This window comes from Colletes gigas, unplaced genomic scaffold (genome assembly GCF_013123115.1).
Source record: "Colletes gigas isolate AHSC1104 unplaced genomic scaffold, ASM1312311v1 Colletes_gigas_Sc00017, whole genome shotgun sequence".
In the NCBI taxonomy this organism is placed as follows: domain Eukaryota; kingdom Metazoa; phylum Arthropoda; class Insecta; order Hymenoptera; family Colletidae; genus Colletes; species Colletes gigas.
The window spans coordinates 3669575-3684652 of NW_025106646.1; the positions used below are offsets into that span (position 1 = coordinate 3669575).

The window sequence follows — 15078 nt, forward strand, 5'->3', positions numbered from 1 at the left end:
AAATGGAGAACAGCGAAAGCACGGACCGAATTAACTTTAATTGCCCGGTCGGCTACATAATAAATGACATTGCAGACGGCCAAGAGGAGGAAAAATTGTTTCGTCCTCCGCCTCCTACGCCCCCACCCTCTGTCATACTTTCGCCCGCCCTGTTTGTCGAAAAATTTCTGGAATATAGAAGCAAGTAGTTATAACATCCATTTTAGTCTGATTTATTGTCAATTGTTTTTAATAATAGTATAGAGGCATAAATACAAAAGTTTAAAATAAAGATACTAATAATCCTGGGAGAATGATGGTGGAAGATGCGCTGAAAATGCAAAGTTAATATTTGGATAAGGTTTTGCGAATGTTAGAACAGTTGAAATTGTACTTGAGATGTTTAATACGAGCTTAGGCCCGAGAATTTGTATTTGTATCATAGTGTAGCCTGGTTAGTTGCCAAGATGGCTTCCGTGCAAGAACGCAGATTGGAAGTACAACAGTGTGCTGTTGTGCAATGTCTTGAGTGCAGAGAGTGTTAGGGCGGCAGAAGTTTACAGAAGGACCAAGTATTCGATAAGAAATATCTGCAAAAAAGATTACACGATGACAAGAATGAGTTAGCAGATGTTTACTGCTCAAAGCTACTGGTGCAATGCTGATCTTGTGAGCAAACACTTATAAAACAAAAATTTTTCTGTAATTTTCGTCGTGGAGAAACTAATATTCATATTAAAGAATTTTTGTTATTAGTGATAGATCCTTCGCGATCGAAATAAGGAAAATAAACATTATATAATTTCGAATATAACAATGGATAATTAATATTATAGGTACACAAATTTATTTGTATAATCAAGCATTTTAATGAAATTTGAAAGCAGCAAAATAATGATTCAAATCCCCCAATTAATTTCACGTGGACCACGCCATATTTCAATGTTATCATTCGTTTATTATTCGTGCTAACTTCTCTCTATGTCAATTTTCGAACGTGAAAGGTGAATGGCCTTGTTATTTTGTGCCGAGAGGTGCATAGAATTTGATCGTATTTGTATTGGAATGTTTCTATGGAATATATTTGTATGGAAATTTATGTTATTAGGTTTGAAACAGCATTTCTATGTACCTCGCCTCTTTGCACAATTGCGCGATAAAACGGTTACATAGAAATACAAAAAGTAAAATATGCTGGATCGCGAACAAATAATTCTTTGAAAGTTTCGCGTTGCGAAAACAACTTTTCAGCCTCGAATTGTTTATTCGAAGAGTTTGTTCTTCGTTTATAAAGCCGGACATATTTTACGGAAATTCTAAACCTGTAAAATAACGATTTAAACCTCCAATTAATTTCACTTGGATAAAATCATATTATGATTTAATGTTTGAAATTGAAATTGAAATCTACACCATTAAAACAAAAAAAAAAAAAACAAATTACGTACAATTTCGACGATAACAATCAGTGTTTAATATATACACATATTAATTTATATAACCGTAGATATTTTAATGAAATTACAAATCATCAAAATGATCATTTAAATCTCCAATTAATTTCGCCGGGAACACGCCATATTTCAATTTTAACGTTCGCCTGTCGTTCGTGCAGTAGTCTCGCGTGCAATCGAAAGATTCTCTCCGCGTCAGATGGGAACTGTTACAATCGAATTATCGCGGTTTTTGCTCGTTCCTGGTGCTTGGTGCGTGCAACGACCATGATCGCGTGCGCACAAATAAATCCAGACCCATAACGAGATACGGTCACGATAACTTTTTCGCCCGTCGCGAGAAAGAACGGACCGAAACGGAACCGTAGAGTCCGCCACGGCGCTGAACCGTAGCCAGGGGTTGCAATTACGAGGTCGCTAAGCGCGCCGCTAATTAGGTTTATTGACACCTGCGGTTGGAACGGTGTCAGGGAAGAACGGTACGAGGACTGTCGTAACGGGACCAGCGAATGGGACTAAACAATTACAACGCCTCGCTCCGAGAATCGTTCGGCGAATTTGCATGTGAATTTACCCGTACGTTGCTCCGATTAATTAGATCTCGGAGTATTTCGTTTAACGAGCCGAATACCAGGAACTCAGAAAAGCTAAATGTTCAATAAATAACAGAAATACTTGGAATTGTACTTTTGCTAACTGTAATTATAATTTCGTTAGAAATAACATGTCGAACACCTGAAGGTTGGGAAAAACATTTTTGTAATTTTATTTATATTAAGATCTTTATTCATGGGACTTCCTGCACTAAACTTCTACTTCACACATAAAAATTGTATCTCGAAAAGGTGGAATTTCCGGAGCTACGTTCGTACGAGTTTTTTTTATCCTCGTTTTTAAAGCATCCTGTGTTATTTGCGCGAACCCAGCGTTCCAGTTATCAGCGAATGACCATCCAGCGATTCTTCCAAGCGTGACAAACTCGGAAAAAGTGTATATTGTTTCGGTCGGTGAATACCCATCGGCGCGCCAGTTGGGCAGCTTCGTTTTCCGTGTCGTCGACAACTCGAACTTACTTCCGGCATCGACTTCTCTTTCGGCGCCTTTTTCTTCGCGTTTCGCTTTAAGAACGCGCGCGCTGGATGCCGAACAAGCGCCGCTTAAAAGTACTTTCACAGCGGGACGACTAATTAGAGCGATTTAACGACCGTCGTCGGCGTTTATTTGGAATGCAAATGCAGACTCTCCCGACCCTTTTCCACTGTTCGCTCCGGGTTTCCTTCATTCTCTCCTCGTTGCTCTTTCCGCGCCGACCCTTTCTTCGTTCCGCGCTTTTCCGGCTTTTCCTTCGTCTAAGCCAGAGATTCTCAACGGGAGCCGCTGCTCTTCTTTCTCTAAATTTTTTGGGAACCGCCAACGAAAGATGTAAAACAAGCAAACTCGTCTCTGCACGAGAACTCCACTTTGCAACCGTGTCACCTTCTCGATAATTTAATTTAAAAATTCAATTACATTTCCTACCATTTGTTAATTTTGTTAAATTTTATAAGTTTGATAGTTCTATGCAACAGACATTGGATAAACCTAAATTTAATGGATTCTGTTACTTTTCAAAAATTAAATAGGGATTGATGAAGGGATCATTTAGCAGGTGTTTTTGATAAGAATACAACGCTATGAGACAAATACTTTTATTCCACTGTATGCTTCTTATTTTCTTCTGAGAATTGAGAGACCACAATTTGAGAGACTCTGTGCTCTAAACTTCTCCTTCTTCATTCTCCTAGCTTCGCCCTTCGTCTCTATACGTTCTGCCTATTATTTCGCCTTCTTCTGTTCCTTACTGTTCAGTCTGTTCTCGTTTCCCTATTTTTCAACAGTTCTGCCCTGTACTTCCTTTCTCCCCTCCTTTCCTGCTTCTCTACTTTATATTCATTACGTTCGGAATTCTTTGTCGTGCACTGGTCCTAAACATCATATGTAAAAATACTATAAACTGGCGTTTCAAAAAATCGAAATTTAAGGGAACGACTAGATGATAAATTTATTTTCTCTTGCGATTCCATCGAGTAGAAAATTAACAACGGGCGACCGTCTTAGGTAAATATGAATTCCGAGTCTTAAAATTTACTTACGGTAGTCGCAGGTGCAACTTCCGGAAGTTGTAACCAGCGCATTCCCAGTGTACTCACATTTCACGCACGAAACATTACACCCATTCGTCTCCTCTTTTGTCTTTGCTTATGTACGTTTTAGAAAAGGCACGCCTGCATCCTTCCCAGTGGGTTTTCTTTGAGACTCCAAATTAGAAACGTGATATCAACACCTAAAATTTCGTGTTACATATTCTTGGTCAGCGATGCCAATCATTTTTATTGTTCGACACTTTTCGTAATAACTTCGTCAACCCTTAGTCCGCATCAGCAGTTCGATAGATCTTTTCGAGTTAATCACTTTCAGGTTCTTCGATGGAGACGTTTTCTCGTTCCTCCGACAACTACCAGGAAACACTTTATTTTATTGTAAATCCAATACCGTCCCTGTCGCAAATAAAATGTGAAAGGACCGCGCAAATGCGTCTGTACCGCTGCAATGGGTTTCTCCTCAACCGCAACTCCTCGTCCCGAGGTTTCAACCCTCGTTTTCTGTGTCGAGGTTTCGACCGCGAAAAGGCTGCGGCTTAACCAGGGAAACGAGAAACGCTCGATGGATGGGTGGAACGCTTGAATGGAAGGTAATCGAATGAATGGAAAGAGCGACTGGATGCTTTCGGGTCGTCAGACCGACCTGAAAGGGATGTTAGGTGTTGTTTAAGGGTTATTGTTACGCCTCCTTTTATCCTGCGAGACTCGCGAATTGGTTTCGCCGTTTCAGCGTTAAATGTAATTTATTGGAGTGGAAAAAAGACGCGTCATCTTGATGGCTGCTGTAACCCTTTTACAGGGATTAACTAAAGTGTTGTCTCGAGGGCGTTAGGGATGAAATTTATTTCTATGGAAATGTCCTTGGATCTTCTCTTGTCTACGTGTCTCTATATTTGTTTCAATAAATTCTGAAATTTATATTCACTCTACAACGTATCGAAACTAGTTTGCGTATACGTTTCTTGAACACATAGTGAAATTATGAACGTTTACTGAGTTAAATTCCCTATTCATTAGCTTGTTGTATGCTATCTAAATTGTGTTTAAACAGCACTTAGAAAGTTCGATGTGCGTGAATGGCCCTAATTAAAACTTGGGCAACTTTCCGCGTGGGCCGACAAAGGGATTGCATTCCATTTGCATAAACAAATTTACTGTATGGAAAGAAGACAAAAACATATTTATATCTTGCTGGAAGAGCTCGATGATTCGACGCGTAATTGCATTTGAACTCAAATCATCTGTTCCAAATATGTTGCACTTCCTCTACGAATTTCTTGCAACAATTAACTTTTACTATTACCATAAAACTCTCGTACAATGGAGGTTTCACTACATTGTTTCTGTCGAAAGATCAGATTCTGTCGTCGGCCTAACAAAGCCAAGAAATCTTTTCACCGAGTCCAAAATATTCGCGGTCGCAATTTCTGCTGAATTTTAACAGCAATTATTCGCAGTTGACTCGCGTATGGCCACGCGAAATCCAGTAATCCATAAACGTGGTTTTCGAGACCATAAACTCCTAGCCCGACAATTACGCTTGTAACTTTCTTTTCGACCCACAAACGCGGTGTCGTACTCCCAGAAACGCTGTTCGCTCGTTTGTAGAGTAACACTATTTTCAGATACGGCCACGGAAGCAACCGAAGTAGAATGAGTTCATTGTCTTTGTAGAAATATCTCTTCCCTTTGAATGAACAGTCATTCGTTCGTAATGAACATAATTACACCCTTTCATTCCTGCCATAGCCATACGGTCACACATCTAAAATTATTGAATGAAATATTATCGTCACCTAGATTTTAATAATTATTTCCTTCCTGCACGTTAGTATAAATAATTTAGCTTGAAAAGGGATTAACAAATTGCTTGTCAAGTTTTATTAAAATTTCGTACAAGACCGATTCGATGTAATTTTTTCCATTTATATCGTTAAAATACATCGTTTGCATATACAATAAAATTGAAGTGATTTTTAATTGCAATTATCGAATTTTTTCCACTAAAGAAATATGAATGTTATTCGTGTGTGTACGAAACAACACGCAACTAGAATAATAACGCTCAGCAGAAGAATGCAAATTAATGAAAACGTTATATATTGTTTCCGGTTGAGTCCAACGTATATTTAAAGCAATATACGTTGCTTTAAATAATACACAGAGGGAGACTGCTTGTTTTCTGACAGAACAGAAAAGGAAAAATTAAATGTTTTAACGAGACCTAACAGAGACAATTTTGTTTTTTAAACTGCATTCTATAGGTTTGCTTGCAAATGTGTGTCATTTCAGAATCTAACGTTCATAGCAATTATTCGAATCAAAAATGTTATTATTAAAATTTGATATAGAGAATTTAAGTGACGCCTAACTGTAATTACTCAAACTTCCACACTTGGAGCAGAATATATTGACCGCTCAGGGACATTGAACGGCTATCCCCACCACCTCTCGTCTTTTCGTCCCACCCACCGGTTTCGTTCGGAGGACAAAGGCAACACACATCTGCAAACATACACTTTCGTTTGTCAAATAAAAGGGTAAGGCGGTACGATGAAGAACTAAGGCAAAAAGTAGTATATATTAAAATAAATATTGAGGAAAACCAGGAAACAAAAATAGTTACCCAGAAAATGTATACCGACTCTCTAGAGACCCTGAATTCCAGCTATTTTTATTTTAATATTGCCATTCCAAAGAAGGCTCGATAACTATCGTCGAAACGTCGAATGAAAACCAAAGATGCTAAGGATGAATATAAATTATTCTTGGCCGCTCGTTTATTTCGATCGTTGGCGAAGAGAAAGAATATTAATTTTACCGTGTGCGGAGAAAAGTGAAGTAAAATCGGCTCGTTCGCGTCTGCTTGCAGAAAATATGTGTCTTCCAAAAGTTACTCGAGGATTTGTCGTCGCGGATGGCCGCTGCCGAGGCGATCCAGAGCGGCTGGCAAAATCCAAGCGACGCCAACGAGTCGACGGAATTGCTGGAGCAATTGCAGAAATTCGGCGAACGGCTGGTGCCCATTCAAAGGAACATCGAGGACGCGAACGATCAAGCGAGCGTCTTCGCCTCGAGCAGCGTCATCGTTTGTCATGCTTTGCTGGCGAAACTCGAAGATCTCAACACCAGGTACGTTCCACTGGAATTCCTCCGGCTGCTGCCTTTTCACGTCCGCGAGAACTGGAGATTTCCGGCGATAGAGCCGGGAACATTGCTTATTCGATGGAATTCAGCTTACCGGAGAATAAGCCGCGCACGCTTGAAAACGCAACATTAACCCTAGAAACACCACGACGCCAGAAGTCGCGTCAACCATTGCCATGATAGATATAAACCGATTAACAATTCTGAAACATTTTAAGGCGATTTATTTATACAGTAAAATAGTAACATTCAAATTTTGAATTATTTATTATATGAGAACATTATTAACATTATTGCCAGATTTGTTTTTAAATAATTAGCTTGCTCCTTCTCTGTTGCGTATCTATCAATAGTAATGTTTGGAAGAATCGTTTCAAATTAATTGAATGACTAAAACAACTGTCAATTAAAAGACAGAAGACTCTGTCTAGCCTATTCTAGTCTAGTCTACTTTACTTCTTTCAAGTTGGTTTATTTATGCATTTAAATTTTGAATTATTTATTATATGTGAGCAGAACATAATTGACATTATTATTAGATTTGTTTTTAAATAAATAGCTTGCTTCTTCTCTGTTGTTTATCTATCAATAATAATGTTTGGAAGAATCGTTTCAAATTAATTGAATGACTAAAATAACTGTCAATTAAAAGACAGAAGACTCTGTCTAGCCTATTCTAGTCTAGTCTATTTTACTTCTTTCAAGTTGGTTTATTTATGCATTTAAATTTTGAATTATTTATTATATGTGAGTAGAACAGTATTGACATTATTGCCAGATTTGTTTTTAAATAAATAGCTTGCTTCTTCTCTGTTGTTTATCTATCAATAATAATGTTTGGAAGAATCGTTTCTAATTAATTGGACGACTAAAACAACTGTCACTTAAGAGACAGAAGACTTTGTTTAACCATCAGATGATAATAACAAGTTAGAAAAGTTACTGTAAAACACTTCTTTGTTATTTTTTTTTATTTACGTTGAATAGAGGCTATCCCGTTCTCGTGGATGAGGTACTTATCGGTATCGCGGCGCTTATTTCTCGGTTTTCTCGGGCGTCATCCGAGCGAGAAGTCGCGAGACTGTAACTTTTTCACGTGTTTTCGCAGGTGGAAGGTGCTGCAAGTGGCGGTTGACGAGCGTTACAAGTTGCTAAGCGGATTTGGAAAGGATGGCAGCACTCCGGGTAGCCAGGCTTTTCTCGCGAGCAGCGTGGAACCACCATGGGAGAGAGCCCTCACACCCGCCAAAGTGCCTTACTATATCAAGTAATCGATCTTCCTTGCTCCAGCCAGTCGCCTTAAATTTACGACCGTTATCCCCCCACCGGCGCGATCTTAACGCAAGCAAACGAATAATTGATGAGACGGTTGTGATCTGAGACAACAAAAAGTTTGCGGGAATTCGCGAGTAGCTCGGGATTTAACGTCCGAGAGCGAATATTTAATCGGACCGACGAAACGATAGAAATTCCGAATTAGATCCGGAACCGAGAGTCGAAAGGAATCTGAAATTTTAATACCTAACGCTATCTTTTATAGCTGATGTTCTACAATTTATTTTTACGTTCCTTGTAATTTGATACCGTTCAACGAACGTTTATTCAGACCATAAATTCTTCCGGATAGCGCGGTACACGCTTCGTTTAACCGAACACCTGATTGCACTTAAAACAATCAAGTTTAAAGAAATCACCAATAACTGGTAATCCAACGATAGACCGAAGATAGACTCTACCAATGTTTTAAGCAATTCGATCGGTCGAGGATTAAGATCAATTTTGCTTAAATTTTATCCGAACATCGCGAGATACTTCGACCGCCATCTTCGAATCCGTCGACCCGTGGGTAAATACTCGAAACTTAGCTCGTGCCAAAAATCGTCCGGATTTAATAAAGATTAAATAAAGTTTCCAGCCCTCGACTTTGCCAACTTCTATCCGCGGAATCCTTCCTGTTACAAAATTTCATTAATGTCTTAATCCGCCGCGTTCCGTCGGTTCGAGCGTTCCGTTTCCTAATCCCAGGTACGTTTTCAGCCATCAGTCGGAGACCACCCACTGGGATCATCCTAAGATGATAGAACTGATGTCTTCTCTAGCAGACCTGAACGAAGTACGATTCTCCGCGTACAGGACCGCGATGAAGCTGCGCACCGTTCAGAAACGGCTGTGTCGTGAGTATTTCATTCGTTCGTTGGCTTGGATGGGACTCGAACGGTCTTGCACCCAGCACGTTCATTAATCGCAGTAATTTCCTCGATTAATCACTTGGCCGACTGCGATGACGTACCGCGTCATCGTCGATAGATGTGATCTTTCGCGTGGGTCTCTTTCGCTTCGCGAGTCGATGATCCTCGTTCTTCCGTGGTTGCATTCTCTGATATTAGCTTTGACTTCGATGAAACGTTTTAATATCGCTTTTATTATAAACCGATTATTAGCTATCGGAGTCGATTGCAGAGGCAATTTTCTACTATTATTTATCGAGAACAGTTTATTGGTATAAAAAGTACAGAGACTGCAACATTGTCGACGTTTTCTAGACCAAACCCATTAACTCAGACTGTTTTATTAATAACGCCATTAGGTTATTCCATTAAGAAAATGTGATAATACCATTCCCTCCAATCCTAAAATCCAAGTGCTCATTGTCATCTGTATAATGGCTACAATTACTGATGAACGGTTCGTGCTTTCAGCCCTAAATTTTTTATCGGTTTCCCTTTGCAGTGGACATGTTGAGCCTCTCCACCGCGTTAGAGCAGTTCGATTCGCACGGGCTCCGAGCGCAGAACGACAAACTAATCGACATTCCCGACATGGTGACAGTCCTGACGTCTCTGTACGAAGTGATAACGGCTGACAATCCGACGCAGGTGTCTGTGCCGTTGTGCATCGATTTAGCCATCAACTGGCTCCTCAATGTATATGATAGGTAAGCCTGATCAACCAACGTTATCAGTACTCCCAATTGTCTAAGCATCTAAGATATCTCTACAGTTAACAATTCGTTTCTGCTTTTCAGTCAACGAACCGGTCAAATTCGCGTGCTTTCCTTCAAGGTTGGTTTGGTCTTGTTGTGCAAGGGTCACTTGGAAGAAAAGTATAGATGTAAGCTTCGTCGATCCTTTATTTTTAGTTTCGTATCCTTAACGCGAAATATATAACGCTGGTCGTTTTGTTCCAGATCTGTTCCGGCTGATCGCTGATCCGAATAGGTTGGTGGATCAACGTAAACTGGGTTTACTGTTGCACGACTGCATTCAAGTGCCCAGGCAGTTAGGCGAAGTGGCGGCCTTCGGGGGATCGAACATCGAGCCCAGTGTCCGCAGCTGCTTCGAAAAAGCCGGAAAGGACAAGAACGAAATAGAAGCCGTGCACTTTTTGAGCTGGTTGCAGCAAGAGCCGCAGAGTATGGTCTGGCTGCCTGTGCTTCATAGACTCTCCGCGGCAGAGAGCGCTAAGCATCAAGCGAAATGTAACATATGCAAAGAATATCCTATCACTGGATTCAGGTACGATACAGTCCTCAAACACAAACACTAAATTCAAAGCTTATTCTAGAATCTCCAGCCCTTTCCTCATGAAAGTAGATATAGTAGATAGGACTATAAACTAAAACTTTGCTCGTTCTTCGAATTTCAGATACCGTTGCTTGAAATGCTTTAACTTCGACATGTGCCAGACCTGCTTCTTCTCGGGTCGCAAAGCGAAGAACCATAAACTGACTCATCCGATGCAGGAGTACTGCACCGCGGTAAGCTACTCCATACGCTCGTATATCGTTTCGCGGAACAAAACGCCCCGTGTCTGTGACTCCTAGCAACAATATCTGTTTATTTATGCCGCAGACCACGTCTGGGGAGGACGTACGTGACTTCACGAGAGCGCTCCGGAACAAATTCAAGTCGAAAAGATACTTCAAGAAGCACCCAAGAGTTGGTTATTTGCCAGTGCAGACCGTGTTAGAGGGAGACGCGCTGGAGAGCCCTGCACCCTCGCCGCAGCACAGTTCCCTGAGCCAGGACATGCATTCGCGATTGGAGATGTACGCCTCCCGACTGGCGGAGGTCGAGCTGTCTCGCACGAGAAGCAACTCGACGCCGGACAGCGACGACGAGCATCAGCTGATAGCCCATTATTGTCAGAGTTTGAACGGCAGCGATAACGTGAACGTGCCGAGGAGCCCGGTTCAAGTGATGGCCGCGATTGACGCTGAGCAAAGGGAGGAGCTCGAGGCGATGATACGCGAGCTCGAAGAGGAGAACGCGACCCTCCAAGCGGAATACGAACGATTGCGCTCGAAACAGACGCCGGGATCCACGCCCGAAGACGGGCATGGCAACAGACAACCGGATTGCAACATGATAGCCGAAGCGAAAATGTTGAGACAGCACAAAGGAAGATTAGAGGCGCGTATGCAGATACTGGAGGATCATAATCGTCAGCTAGAAGCGCAGCTGCAAAGACTCAGACAACTGTTGGACGATGTAAGTTCAAATTATACGCATTCAACGTTTATACATTTATACGCTGCTCGAGGTGATTCAGGAAGCTTCTATCTTGAAATGTCTAAAGCCTTAGTTTATAAATTAAGAGACTAGTTTCATCTCTCGAGTCATGCTTGAAGGAGAAGTAAAGGAATTATTTTGAGCAGCGTATCGAACGCTTCAAGGTCGATCCGTAAGACTTTTTGCAATAACATTCGCTGCTTGTTGCAGCCGAATGCTTCATCGCCGTCGAAAACGGGCACGTTGCAGACGCGAAGCGTCACGGCGTCTCAATTGGCGACCGATTCTCCAGCGAAAATGAACGGCCACTATCACGATTCTCCGGGTACGTAACACATCGTTGACTAGTTTTGGGACCTCCTGAGCGGTAACGTTTAATTTTAAATACAATTAGTTCATCAATGTCCTATCGTTGCTCAATAATCATCTCCGCAAACTCGAGTCTTCGTTCCCCATCAGTACTTGATCGACTTTAACATCCATCGCGCGTAGTTCAAATATTTTTTCTCGGTACACATCGCGGAAGGTGTGCGAACAATTGTCAACGTAAACGTAGTTAATCGAATCGCAGTCAGAATAGATGGTCGTAAGGTATTTCTGTCGTGGCTATACTAACTGCATATTAATGCGCGTTTCACATAGTGCCAAATATATTAGCATAAGCTTATTGGTATGGGTGTATGGACATAGGTGGTGGAGGCTCGAACGAGGGAAGAGTGAGCAGTTTAGAGAGGCCACCACCGCCACCGCATTCTCACAGCGTTGCCCATAATGTGGGTAATCTCTTACACATGGCAGGTTCGTTCCTCCTTAGTGTACTACCTACACAATCGTGTAATCATTTATGTAGTGTAATAAACTGCTGTGTCGAACGTTTTATGCACGACCCATTTCTGCTTAACAATAACAATGCTTTCCTGTTTTTTTTCACGCCACAGGATGGATGTAAGGTGAGACTATCAACGCTTCTTTTCCAGCTGGATCTTCTATCCGCGCAACTCTGTCAAACATGTTTAACCTTGTCGAATCGAGAATCGTTTATTGTTTAATACTGTCGTATATATTCGTTGCACAGCGATGCCTTGAAAATTCACCGGTTGCTAAATACAATATGTTTATGTTTTTAAATCTATCTTACTCTGAAATAGACACATCTACCTAGGTCGACCAATATCCAAAGCTCTACTATATTTTGAAGTCGTTCAATCGCTGATGAACAAACTGAATATTAGTAGAAAGATTCTAATAATCTTTCATCGAATCATAGACTATATACGACGAGTTGTATTCAAATTACGTTCTCGTTCTCTTGTTTGCTCGTTGCTTTTTTGTCTCTGCGTATGTACAATCAGGAGTCCGTAACTGAAGTCTTCGCCCGCACTAGGAACTCTTCTCGTCATTCGTGTATGCGTGCATGTGATCTAATGAATATAAATGGCTAAATGTGAATAATCATACATATGTGTATTAGATGATAAAGCGATTTTCGATCGTGCAGAAACGCAGGTCACCGACCCGACTCGAGCGAAAACGGTGTAACGTACATTTTTCTTTTAGGAGACTTAGGGAAAGCTGTCGGCGAACTGGTGACAGTGATGACCAGCGAGGACTCGTCGAAAGCAAACGGACAAAGGGCGCCACCGCCGGCTTTTAAGTAACGACTTACACGACTACGTTCGAGAACATTGAACGTCCGAACGATTAACGACAATGCGTCAAGCAGAAAAAAATCAACTCGATCGATCCGTACATTGTACGGGGATCTACGAAACATTAATCTTAATCAACGACCAATAAGAAGCCTGGCTCTAAACATCATATCAGAGAAATGATATATCGCGCAAATGCAGGGTCAGGGGAGCCGTCATAGTGGTTTTGGGTATTTTATAAGTTTTGATATACACCGTTGTATAGCTAAATTATATTAATAAGACAATTTATGGTTTGGCTTTGGCGGTCCCCTGAGAGTAACTTTACTACATATTGACACGTCATATCATGAAACTAATCGTACGAGAAAAAAAAAAATCAGTTGTTATATGCTTGCTAGTTAAACTATACGAGAAGAAGATGACGACGATGAAGATGAAGAAGCAAATGAAAATGAATATAATGATTATAAAGAATTACATGAAAGGAAATATCATTAACAATGCATGCAAAAGCAATGTATCAAATCACGTAATCTATTATAGATCGTAGGTTATATTAACATACCCATTCTGTTCACTGCCACGGGCGCTTCCTCGACATCAATACATAACACGATGTACATGTTGTGATTCTAGACAACATATAAAAAGGAAACGGGAAATATAAAAGGAAATCCATATACCTGACATCTTTCCGTGACTTCTGCAATCCTGTATTTTACATCTACACGTACCTACATACACGCATGCATGGACACACCACAAACAAACACGGAACAAATACATATCGTTATACACGCGGGCGCGCTTACGTATACATATACATATATACATACATACGTTATCACACGTACACTTGGGGACTTTTTGTAATCGATAATAAAGCAAAGCAATGTGCATTATGACTTTCAAATTTATTTTTTATCCGGTTACAATCGTTTTTTCATATTTTTAAATGGACTTTAGATGGCAATGTCTCATATTTAAGTCTGCCGGATGTTACTTATATTTAAGAGTATATCGATAAGTATCTAATTTACAAACTGTAGGCTGTATTCTGATATGTAATAAAGTTGTCTAGAAAATAATCTCTTTGTTCCAGGTTTCTCTACCGCGATACCAATTGTTCTTTTGTCGCGTCAATAAACAACATTTTTTTTATCGCGGTAATTCGGTAAATAATCATTCGAACGAAATAGATTGATCGATGAGCTCTCGCGAAACCAAATTCCTCGGCCAGAAGACCATCCAGGTTGCAAGGACGTTACCTTGACCGGTTTTAATTCGATCCGGTTTTAATCATCCTTCGATAGAAACAGTAAGTGAATTGACGAGGAAGAAAAAATGGAGTGATCAGCCGTGATTGCTTTTGGTACGAGCGAGAAACAGTTTCATAAAACTTTGAAAGTCGATACTATCTTTGAAATAATACTACAGTAAACTTATTTTATCGTTGCTACAAAAAAAAAATTAAAAGTATCGGGTGAATCATAAAGAGAATAAATACTCGAATCGTAAGGAACATTCCATCGTCTCAAATTCCACAAATGTCATCAACATTTTCTAATCAGATTACACGGTATTTTAAGATAGTTTACGCTTATTCGACGAAATTGAAAACATAAAAAATGACGCGAGTTAAGCAAAAGCAACGCGTACGAGAAATATCAAAATGATAAAGTCTATCGCAGAAATAAAAGATAAAAAAATTATTCAATTTTCGAGAGAGATTTTTCGGTAATCTAAATTTAATAATCCTGTTTTTATTATATTCTTTATTATTATTATAACACGCCGATTATAATGAAACTTTGCACGCGGATAAAAATTGCCAAAATATTCGACGTGTATTTTTTTCAGCGAATTTGTTTCATTTTTAACGGGTGAATCCACCCTTCGAATTAAGGACCTTGACATTTATTAAGTCGAGCAACTCGAAAGCAAATAGAAGCAGGAAATAATGTTTCCGATATAAATATGTAAAAATATCCAGGAAAAAATTGGAGCTCGTTACTCTTGTATAGTCTGTACACAAATTTGTTTTCCTTCATCCAAGAACGGAAATTGCATGGTAAGAAAATCGAACTCGCCAAATTAGCAAAACTTTCTAAAATAATCGAGGGGAGGTCCTTGCACTTAACGCCCGTTTGCGTGCGGCAAATAGCGTGATCAGGAGACGCGTGTTCGTCGCACG

At 40.2% G+C, this 15078-nt stretch overlaps 1 protein-coding gene across 1 annotated transcript in view; it reads left to right on the forward strand.

Moving 5' to 3' along the window:
- LOC122400373 (dystrophin-like) overlaps nucleotides 1-13874 on the forward strand; it is a 702582-nt gene extending 688708 nt beyond the window's left edge. Inside the window, exons 51-61 of the mRNA XM_043401810.1 lie at nucleotides 6447-6706; nucleotides 7830-7988; nucleotides 8759-8895; nucleotides 9452-9656; nucleotides 9747-9832; nucleotides 9909-10236; nucleotides 10367-10478; nucleotides 10573-11211; nucleotides 11443-11557; nucleotides 11923-12030; nucleotides 12790-13874. Of these exons, the coding sequence (XP_043257745.1) occupies nucleotides 6447-6706; nucleotides 7830-7988; nucleotides 8759-8895; nucleotides 9452-9656; nucleotides 9747-9832; nucleotides 9909-10236; nucleotides 10367-10478; nucleotides 10573-11211; nucleotides 11443-11557; nucleotides 11923-12030; nucleotides 12790-12890 (2250 nt within the window). The 3' untranslated portion in view covers nucleotides 12891-13874. The remainder of the gene's footprint in view (nucleotides 1-6446; nucleotides 6707-7829; nucleotides 7989-8758; nucleotides 8896-9451; nucleotides 9657-9746; nucleotides 9833-9908; nucleotides 10237-10366; nucleotides 10479-10572; nucleotides 11212-11442; nucleotides 11558-11922; nucleotides 12031-12789) is intronic.
- Nucleotides 13875-15078: the final 1204 nt, after the last annotated feature.